At 40.6% G+C, this 10,971-nt stretch overlaps 1 protein-coding gene and 1 pseudogene across 3 annotated transcripts; one reads left to right on the plus strand and one right to left on the minus strand.

Moving 5' to 3' along the window:
- LOC748319 (ribosomal protein S27 pseudogene) lies at positions 749–1,057 on the plus strand (annotated as a pseudogene).
- A 4,432-nt stretch (positions 1,058–5,489) lies between these two features.
- On the minus strand, positions 5,490–10,752 carry ZBED5 (zinc finger BED-type containing 5). Of its 3 annotated transcripts, none has more exons than XM_001166625.8 (3): positions 10,555–10,752; positions 8,836–8,949; positions 5,490–7,779 (listed from the first exon to the last, which is right to left on the minus strand). In XM_001166625.8, the coding sequence occupies exon 3, from the start codon at positions 7,636–7,638 to the stop codon at positions 5,557–5,559; it is 2,082 nt and encodes a 693-aa protein (XP_001166625.2). In that variant the 5' UTR covers positions 7,639–7,779; positions 8,836–8,949; positions 10,555–10,752; the 3' UTR covers positions 5,490–5,556. The 3 variants fall into 3 exon arrangements, with proteins under 3 accessions (XP_001166625.2, XP_009458222.1, XP_003312969.1); XM_009459947.5 differs by having other exon boundaries at positions 5,490–7,774; positions 10,555–10,692; XM_003312921.7 differs by having other exon boundaries at positions 5,490–7,811; positions 10,555–10,692.
- Between the last annotated feature and the right edge of the window lie 219 nt (positions 10,753–10,971).

Consider the following 10,971-nt stretch of genomic DNA (forward strand, 5'->3'; position numbering starts at 1 on the left):
TGTGATAGGAACTTTAGAACTCAGCCCATTTATTTATTTATTTTTTTGAGACAGGGTCTCATTCAGTCACCCAGGCTGGAGTGCAGTGATGCAATCACAGCTCACTGCATTCTCTATCTCTTGGGCTCAAGTGACTCTCCCACCTCACCTCCTGAGTTGCTAGAACCACAGGCATGCACCACCACTCCTGGCTAATTTTTTTATTTTTGTAGAGACAAGGTCTCGCCATGTTGCCCAGGCTGGTCTTGAACTCCTGGGCTCAAGCAATCTTCCTACCTCAGCCACCTGAATAGCTAGGAATACAGGTGCAAGCCACCATGCTCAGCTAATTATCAAGTTTTTTTAGAGATGGGGTCTTGCTATGTTGCCCAGGCTGGTCTTGAATTTCTGGCCTCAAGGAATCCTCCCACCTCAGCCTCCTGAATAGCTAGGACTACAGGTGCAAGCCACCATGCTCAACTAATTATCATTTTTTTTGTAGAGACGGGATCTTGCTATGTTGCCCAGGCTGGTCTTGAATTATTTTTGGCCTCAAAGAATCCTCCTTTGGCCTCTCAAAGTGTTGGGATTACAGGTGTGAACAACCACGCCAAGCCCAGAGCTCATTCTAGTTCAACATCTTTCACTTAAGAAACTAAGGCCTAGAGAGGGGAGTGAACTTACCTAAGGCAGTTAATTAGTAGCAGAACACGTCTCTTGACACCCACTTAAGAATTCTTTCCATTGTACTAATTAACAGTATACTTGCCTTTCCGGCGGTGACGACCTACGCACCCGAGAACATGCCTCTCGCAAAGGATCTCCTTCATCCCTCTCCAGAAGAGGAGAAGAGGAAACACAAGAAGAAACGCCTGGTGGAGAGCCCCAATTCCTACTTCACGGATGTGAAATGCCCAGGATGCTATAAAATCACCACGGTCTTTAGCCATGCACAAACGGTAGTTTTGTGTGTTGGCTGCTCCACTGTCCTCTGCCAGCCTACAGGAGGAAAAGCAAGGCTTACAGAAGGATGTTCCTTCAGGAGGAAGCAGCACTAAAAGCACTCTGAGTCAAGATGAGTGGGAAACCATCTCAATAAACACATTTTGGATAAAAAAAAAAAAACAAAAAAAAAAAACAAAAAAAACCCAAAAAAAAAACAGTATACTTATGCCAACTTTTAAAAATAAAGGTAAACAAACATGTAAGTTCCAGAGGCAGCCAGGTTTACATAGCTAACAAATTCTTTCAAGAATTGTAGGTGACTTATATTTGGGGCAGCAAAGTTGCATTTTTAAGGCAACAGGGGAATTTATTAAAGAAATGCTGCTGGCTGGTGGCTCATGCCTGTAATCCCAACACTTTGAAAGGCTGAGGCGGGAGAATGGCTTGAGGCTAGGAGTTCCAGGCCAGTCCAGGTAACATACCAAGACCCAGTCTCTGCAAAAATAATAATAAAAAAGCTAGGCATGGTGGTCCATACCTGCAGTCCTAGCTGCTCAGGAGGTTGAGGTGGGAGGACACCTTGAGCCCAGGAGTGAGGTTACAGTGAGCTATGATTGTGCCACTGCACTGCAGCTGGGATAAGAGATCCTGTCTCTAAAAAAAGAAATATTGCTTTTGAAGTGTTTGAAGGGCAAAGACTAGTTACTGCCTTATCTGTTTAAGTGAGGTTAAGGCAACCAGCATGCATCACCACACACAGCTAATTCTTGTATTTTTTTGTAGAGATAGGACTTCGCCATGTTGCCCAGGCTGGTCTCGAACCCGTGAGCTCAAGTGATCTGCCCATGTTGGCTTCCCAAAATGCTGAGATTAGAGGCGTGAGCCACTGCACTGGGCCAAAGTTAATTTTCGTAATGTTACATATAGTAGGAATTGTGTTTTACCTTAATACTTCACTTTTTAAGCTAGGAAACTCAATTCGCTGTTTACTTTTTATATTATTAGAAATTTACCAAGATTTATGAATGACACATCATACCCACAAAGAGCTTATGGTGTATTTTTGTATGTGGGGTGGTAGGGCAAGTCTAACTTATGAAATAATCATAATTAAGAAATCAAGGCAATTTCAATTATTGTAAATATAGGGATTAAAAGTGGGAAAGTCCTTTTGCGTTGGACACAAGAGGGGCATTTTACTGTTTTATGCATCAGTTGGAAGAGTAGCTATCATTTGAGGGTGCCATGAGAATGTAATTTAGTCCCCAAATAGCTCTTCCGTTTATTAAATGGAATGCCATTCATTTCTTCCTCTAAGAGTTGTTCTCTCTTTTATGTGAAAGGGTTTGTCAGAGGTTTCCCTCCAGCTCCAGAGAGTGCTTCATTATTACAGTCTCAGGGACATTACAGTGGCAGAAGGGTAACCAAAGGGCTTTGGAAGTATGGAAGAAAGGGAGGCTGGCAGTGCTTGTTACTTGGTTTCCTTTGGTTTTATTTAGAGAAAAAAAGCCAATTCTGAAGGGTAGGTAGGGTTTAAATACAAAGGAAAAGAATCTTCTCTTTGGGATTCAGTCACGGTAACTACATTTAGGTTAGGGTAATCTAGAACTAGTTGCTATCTGGAACTCGACTTGTCTGTTGTCCACCAGACCCACCTTCAGGTACTAAAAGTCCATTCTCACTAGCTGTGCATGGTATCCATAATTTAGTCCTGATACGTTACAGATGAGGTGAACAGCTGGCATCAAGAACCAAAATGGGTAGGGTCAGCATTAAAAAGGTCTAGTAGCAGACAGCAGGGTCTCAGATAATGGACTTGGACTTAAGAGCAGGAATCTAGAGTCTCCAAGGAGGTTAGGGGAAAAGGACTGGAAAACAAGAATGGTTTTATATTTTAAGAGGCTGACATCTTGGACAAATAATCTAATGAAGGGCTCGAACTCAGCAATCCCAGGAGTCTAGTTACCAGGCTTGAGGTATATGCTGGACACAGATATTAAGGAACTGCACATCCTTCTCAAACTAGGGTATAATTCTGGGACTAGTAAATAAAAAGCATTGCATATATAAGAAATTATGATACATCTTCTAAGGAATTAGTAGTTGACAGCAATTTACTCTATATTTTACATGAAAATTAGTCATATTTTAAATTAGCCAATTTCGGTGAATTTACAAGTAAACACAAGACTTCAAAGAAATGTCCAGATTCTAGTAGGCAGTTTCAGGCTGTACTTCCAAGTCACTGTTTGTCTTAGAAAAGTTCAGAAGGCAATGATGGGAAAAAGCTCTGTATTTGGGAAAGACTTACTTTAAACTAAACCCTGCTAATTACCTATGACCTAGGTCAAGTCCAAAAATGACTCAATCCCATAAGATTGTTGTAAAGATTATAGATAAATACAAAGCAACTATTAAAGTGCCTGACAGGCTGGGCGCAGTGGCTCACATCGGTAATCCCAGTGCTTTGGGAGGCCTAGGTGGGCGGATCACCTGAGGTCAGGAGTTCAAGATCAGCCTGGCCAACATGGTGAAACCCCGTCTCTACTAAAAATACAAAAATTAGGCCAGCTGTGGTGGCTCATGCCTGCAATCTTAGCACTTTGAGAGGCCGAGGCGGGTGGATCACCTGAGATCAAGAGTTCGGGACCAGCCTGGCCAACATGCAGAAAACCCGTCTCTACTAAAAATACAAAAATTAGCTGGGTGTGGTGGCACGTGCCTGTAATTCCAGCTACTCGGGAGGATGAGGCAGGAGAATCGCTGGGGGATGGGGGGCGGGCGGTGGGTGGGGACTGAAGTTGCAGTGAGGTGAGATCACGCCACTTTACTCCAGCACAAACAAAATTAGCTGGGGGTGGTGGTGCACACTTGTAATCCCAGCTACTTCAGAGGCTGAGGCATGAGAATTGGTTGAACTTGGGAGGCAGAGGTTGCAGTGAGCCAAGATCGCGTCACTGTAATCCAGCCTGGGTGACAGAGCAAGACTCTGTCTCAAAAAATAAATAAATAAATAAAATAAAGTTCCTCACAGATAAATAAGTGCTTAATAAGGCAACAAGGAGGAAAAACCTGGGCTAGAAGTATGTAATCTTGTTGCCTTGGATCAGGAAATGTCCCATGGTCTAGTAAACTGTTGAGTCTCCAGAGAATAAAAATCCAGATTAGAAGTGTGAAGTGTAGATTCAACTTTAACTGGAACATAGTTGGATATGGCAGAGAACTAATATATGCTGTACACCTACTCCTGATCATCAACTGTTAGGAGCTTTATATTTATACATTCACATTTAATCTTGATAACAACCCTTCAAAGGAGGCGTAATTGTAATTTTATAGATGAAACAACTGAGGTTCAAGTTCAGATTACCGTACATTACAAAGTAAAGTAGGTACTTGAACCTAGTCATTTTACCACATTCTGCCTTAATGGTGGGGGGTGGTACCTTTACTCCCTAAAATGGAAGTTTCAATAAATGAGATTAAATAATGGTTATCTACAGTAGTTCTTGACTACAGGAGTAACAAATATTTAACACTGAGTTGGTGAACTGTGTTGCATGATGTGATGTAGGAAAAGTAGCCCAGAGACAGGAAATTCAGTCAGGAAATTTTTACAGTATTATAAGAACAAACTGATTTCTGGTCTAAGCATCTCTGACTACAGTAAAGTCTCATTAATTTATACTGCATGTGGAATTTACAACAATCTATATAGGAACTGAGAAAAAAACAAAGTATCTGAAAATACTCTTCACACTTCATCCCCTCTCCCTCAATAGTTCAGCCTGAATCATAAAACTATGACATTCCTCGATGACCTCTGCATAATGGCCACACTGAACTCTAGTTAATAGAGTAAGTGAGTCAAAAAACCCAAAGGGTAGCAGTGTGTACACCTGCTACCATACCAATCAATGAATGTAGGAAATCCCCCATTCCATTTTTTGTTGGTTCACTTTCACCAACATTTTTTTCCTTTACTGAGCATCTAATTTAGTAAAGCCTTTTTCCAGATTATGGAGACACAGATTTGGATAAGACTCGATAAGACTCTCTAAGAGCTTAGTCTGAAAACATTGGGAACCATGAGACCATCAAGGAGTTCACAGTTGAGACAGACACAAACATTAAATACAAGTGTGAAACAGCATCAAAATAGGAAGATACAGAGAATGAAAGTACCTACAAGTCAAAGTGTTGAAGCAAATAGGAGCCTACCAGAAAGTAAGATGGGGACAGAATCGCTTTTTGAGACCTGAAACGATAAAACAGTGTGATATGTTTAGGGAATGGCAAGAAGTTCCATGGGATTGGAGAGCTGCAGAGTAGACACGGAAAGATTGGTAGGGATTAGATCCTGAAGAGATATGTTAAGGGACTGGGACTTTATCTTGGGGATCATTATTTCCCAGTTATGATCATGGAACTCTTTAAAATTACAATGTAAAGAAATACCAATAATAACACAATATGTTTAAAACGTTTGATTCTTTAGCCTTCTTAAAATCTAAATAGTATAAAAAAATGGAATCATTTTATTTAAATCCCCCAAATACCAGAGATGAAGTAAATCATCTTTTATTTTCATCTTACATTTGGTTATCATGAGACATGCAAACTCCTCCAATTTTAATGAGAACAGTGTTTTTGTGTCTTTTTATCACATATCCGCTTAATATTAGGTGTAATATTGCTAAGTCGGATTCGCATATGAGGTGCAGCATCAAGTCTTTTCCTATATTTTGTTTTTGTTGCAGCATAATATGAAAACCCCGTTTCACACAGGTGCATTGTAGCAAAAGGAAGAAGTACACGCACTGCACGCCTTGCAATGCTTGGGTATTCCTGAATTAGGCTACTCCAAAAATCATTTAGTGAAAGTTCACTAAAATTTTGCTTCACTTGAGAATCAGATGTTAAATCAATCAGGCTCTCATAGTCCCGTGCTACTAATGAAGCTGGTTTAACAGTAACTGTAAATGGATTTCTAACCCAAGCATTATTGTCATTTGTTACAGGAAAGTATTTTAACAGAGTAGCGCGCAAACCCCTTAGGTGCTGCACAATGGCACTGCAAATATCTTTATCAACTGTAGAATTAATTTCAGTCAAAAAATCACTGAGTGTAGGAAAACAATCAAAGTTTTCTTCTTCTACAGATGAGGCCCAAAATTCCAATTTTCTTAACAATGACGACATTTTATCAAATACTGTAAAAACGGTCACATTTCTTCCTTGCATTGACAAATTAACTTCATTTAATTTAGTAAAAATATCTGCAAGATATGCAAGTCTTAGCAGCCAAGATGAATTTGTTAAACAATCAGATAGTCGAAAAGCAGAATCCATGAAAACCAAAAGTTCACGACGAAGTTCAAAAAGTCTTACAAGAACTTTACCTCGAGAAAGCCACCTCACCTCTGTATTTAGAAGAAGTGCTGTGTGCTGAGCACCCATTTCCTCACATAAAATTTTTAATAGTCTGGATTGATGTGGTCGAGCTTTAATATAATTGATGATTTGTACTGCCTGGTCTAGCACATTTTTTAGAGATGTAGGCATTATTTTAACTGCCAGTGCATGTCTGTATAATAGGCAGTGACTACTGGTGCTTTCGGGAGCCACATATTTTATTAAGGTGACAGCTTCGGCAATTTTCCCATCCACTGCCCTAGAAGCATCACTACAAACATCAACACATTTTTCCCATTCAATTTCATGTTTCTGCATAAAACTGTTGATACAGTTGAATATTTCTTCACCGGTAGCATTACTTTGCAAAGATTCACACAGGAGTAGGTCTTCCTCAATAGACTTATTAAACCTATAACGAACAAACACAAGCAGCACAGCAAGTCCTGAAACATCAGCTGATTCATCTAGTTGCAGTGAAAACCCATCACAAATTTTCAGTCTACAAACAAGCTCTTCTTCAATGTCAGCAGCTAGATCCTTAATTCGACGTGCAACAGTACTGTTTGATAGCTGTACTGCATCTATTTTTTTACTATATTGTTCATCAAACATCCGCATCACTACATCTTTTGCACAAGGTTTGATAAGCAATTCTCCAATAGTATGAGCCTCTCCACTCAGCGCTATATGGTAACTTACATTGTACGATGCTTCTGTAGCACTTTCATTATCTGTATTCACAATTTTAGGTGTTGGGGGTTTATTATTTTCAGGTGAATCGAGATGTTGCTTGAAAAAGCTTATGTCTTTGTCTTTATATGCAGCATGTTTAGTTTCCAAATGTCTTCGAAGCTTACTAGGGGCTAAAGAGCTATTTGATAAAATTTTCTTACATAATACACACTGAGCATGAGGTGCATCTCTATTTCCGAAGTAAGTAAATCCAAAAGACAAATAACTTTCATCATATTTTCTTCTTTTCGGTTTTTTACTAAATGTTATTTTGTTGGAATTGGATATAAATTTGACCCTGGAAAGCTCACCTTCTGATTTTTTAGAAACTGAAGGTTGCAAATGCTTATCTTCACTTTGTAATATTCCAACCTTCTGATCATTTGATTCAGACACAATCTGATAACAGAAAGATTCCACTTCTTGTTTAAGACTTCCTTGTTTCAGCAACAGATCCATGGGCAATGAGTTTGTGGTACAAAACATGGTTAATTTAGAATAGACATTGAGTATCACAAATGTGTTGAAATTATAAGACAGGATACAAAGAAGAGGAGCAATCATCAAAGAGATGATATACAGCAACACATCAGTTAATTTGTAAATGCTGCCTATTCATCAATGCGCAGATGGAACATCATACGTTCATGTATCAGGTGATCTCTCATGCGACTTCCTGGTGCTCTCAGGTATGGTACACCTTTTCTTAAAGGTAGATTATCACATAAAAATAAAAGCTATAGAAATGAGTTTAGCAGTCTTAATCTCATATTTAAATAAACATATTAAAATCAACCATAAAGAAAAACTAATATTAGCATCAATCATTTTCTCAAAACATTTATTAACTTAGAGAATATTAATATTCTATAAAACATAATTTGGGAATCACTGAGCCAATAAATTATTAAGAGTTGTTATACATATTTTTAAGAAAGGGACCCTGAAGAATATGTCCCATGGCAGGGGTTGGCAGGCTTTTTTTGGTCAAGGGCCATATAGTCTCTGTTGCAACTACTCAACTCTGTAGTTGTAACATGACAGCAGCCATAGACAATACATGAAAGAACGGACACAGGTGTGTTCCAATAAAACTTTACGTACAAAATCAGACAGCATGGGCCATAATTTATGAGCCCTGTCTCATGGTATGTAGTATTGTGGAATCTCTTTTAGCTTTTGATGCCTACTGCCATTAGATGTATTAGTTGTTGATACTATTCTATATCTGAAGTCCCTTCAGGGCTAGCAACAATTCTGAAGAAGTGAATTAAACACACACACAGTTCCAAGTTTTGCGAGATACATAATTCTACTGTATCCTAAATGTTATGCGTTAACAATGAAGAATAAATTGTATATCAAAAGTTAGGTACTGTTTCTCTGGACTTAAATTATATAAATGTTTATATTATCCAAATTAAGATTCAATGAAAGTAATGTATATTTTTACAGATAACTCTGCATTCTATTTATACGACAGGTGACGACTTAACCAGGACCTAAAAAAAAAATATAAACTCTCATTTAAGAGGTTTATTTCTCATATAATAAAACAAATCAAAATGAAAAGGATAATGCAATCTAAGGATTGCTAAAGAATACTATTAACTCTATAAATCAAGGCATACAAATTATGTCGTCCAAATATAGCTACTTTTGATTTAAACTTTATAACCTGGCTATAGAGTAAGTTTTGTATTCTCATGTTAGATCTTGAGTCAAAATGGTTCTCCTATTAAGGGGTAGAGGATAAGATACCTGAAATAAGGTGTTCTCCTTTCTGTAATCCCTCTCTTCACCTTGGCAGCTTGAAATGCACTCTTCAAAAGAATAAAATTAAGGGATGGGGTGGGAAGGGGAGTAACCAAAAGCCTAGAATGAGAAAAATTAAAATTAGATACAGTAACAAGCAGAACTAACTATAAACCCGTAAGATGGGTTTATTCTTTCTGGATCTAAGCAGTGAAAATGATTCTTTACTGCAATGCAGATCTTGGACTGAAAGAGAAGACGCCTAGCATAGTAAAAATTCTAACATTTTCATCCTGTTCAATATCTTGGCAATTTAGATGCTTTGAGATGTTCCCCCACCTACTGACTTCATAGAAACATGTTAAAACAACACCACCACCACACTTTCTAGAACTTGAAACTAAGCCTAATTTTTAAAAGTACAACCTCATCAATGTCTCTAAAACTAGGTCTTGAATCTCAAATGGAATTATACATAGAACTATTACATGAAGCAGTTCTTTCACTACAATCATTTTTAGCCCCCCAGTGACCAATCTCCTCAGGTAAACAATGTCTAATGACTGATGATTGTTTGCTGTATGCCAATTACTGCTAAATCCCTCATATAGATTATCTCATCTATGAAGACACAAGGATTATTAATAACCCCACTTTAGAGATAAACAGACACAGGTTAACACATCTCGCTAACACCTCTTGTAAGTGAAAAACCAAGTTCAGAGCCCAAAAAGTTTGACTGCATAGCCCATGTGTCTAGCCATTACTTGCGTGTTCCTGAATACTTTTAATTCCCCAACTACTAAAAAAATCTCGTTACTAGTAGTTGGGTTATGCAGCGAAACGGATGAACAATGGGTTACAACTGCCAGAAAGTCGAGGGTCTCATACTAGCAACAGCATAAAGCCCTACTTCTTATTGGGAGCAAAAAAGCAGATTCTCCTTCCACAGTCTCCTTTTGGATTTTGCAACGGAGAACTTTGTGGAGCTGCTGGTTCACGTAAAAGATTAGGATCCCTCTCGTTGCCAGAGGACACAGAAGAGTAGGAAGCTTTTGTTTTCAGAAAGGAGGTCCTCAACCCCACCTCTTCAAAGGTGTTTCCCCGAATTTCTCGAGGACAAAGAATCTGGACTCCTTTGAGAGTGAAGTTTCCTTTCCACTCCCTGAAGAGCGGGGAAAACTTCCGTCTTTAGTCTCCTTCCGGTTAAACTGACAAGTATCACAATCCTTTCTCCCCTATCTTCGGGCGGTTCCGGCTGGGAACAATACCCTCAGGGTCAGGAGGACAGGATCTGAGTGCAGGCCAGCCAAAAAGGTGGGAACAGATGCTCCTTCCAACACCTAAATGCTTTTTTAAACGGTCACCTGGATGTGCAGCCAGGGCCAACTATCCCTCAGCTCCTCCCTGTCACAGGTGCGCGCTGCCCACAGATTGCCACGACTGGGGGGCTCCCTACCAGTCGCAGCCCACCCTCGCCTCAGGACTTCTCTCGCGTCCCCGGGCGGCCGCCTGCGCTAACGACCACATGAAAACGTCTCAGCACCCAACACCATCTCTCTATTTCATCTCCATCAGCGATGGAGAGAACGGATTTCGCCGCGGCTGGGCTGCACAGCAGCGCCGCGGTCCCCAGCAGAGCCCGCGACCGCCATCTTAGGCAGTTCCAGGAAGCGGCCATTTCAGAGCGCACCGCTTAGCCGCGGCGGCGGCTCCGCTCCTCACCTTCACCGAGGCCTGAACAGGGTCAACAGCCAGTCGTCGTGGACTGGAGGGGGAGGGGAGAGAGGGAGGGGAATGAAAAACAAAACAGAGAGGAAAGAAGGATTCGGGGACAGGGTGATGCTCTCAGCTCAGGGATATCGCCTAGGCCATCTCCATAGAGATCCGATTCGCGGCTGGCGCGGTCGCTGGTCTGAAGATAAATTTAGCACTCTAGAGCACCCGAACCCTAGAGTCTTCACGAGCGACTCTGCCGCCGCCCAATCAGCGCCAGATTTGCGTCCCGCCACCAATCCGCGCTGAGCAGCGGGGCGGGACCAAAGGAAAGGACCAAGCTCGGTTGAGGCGCGGCCCAGCCGCAGCCGCAGTCACAGCCTCAGCCGCAGCGGCCGTGTTACCTAGGTGATAGCGGAGCGGCTG

This window comes from Pan troglodytes, chromosome 9, assembly GCF_028858775.2.
Source record: "Pan troglodytes isolate AG18354 chromosome 9, NHGRI_mPanTro3-v2.0_pri, whole genome shotgun sequence".
Lineage (NCBI taxonomy): Eukaryota > Metazoa > Chordata > Mammalia > Primates > Hominidae > Pan > Pan troglodytes.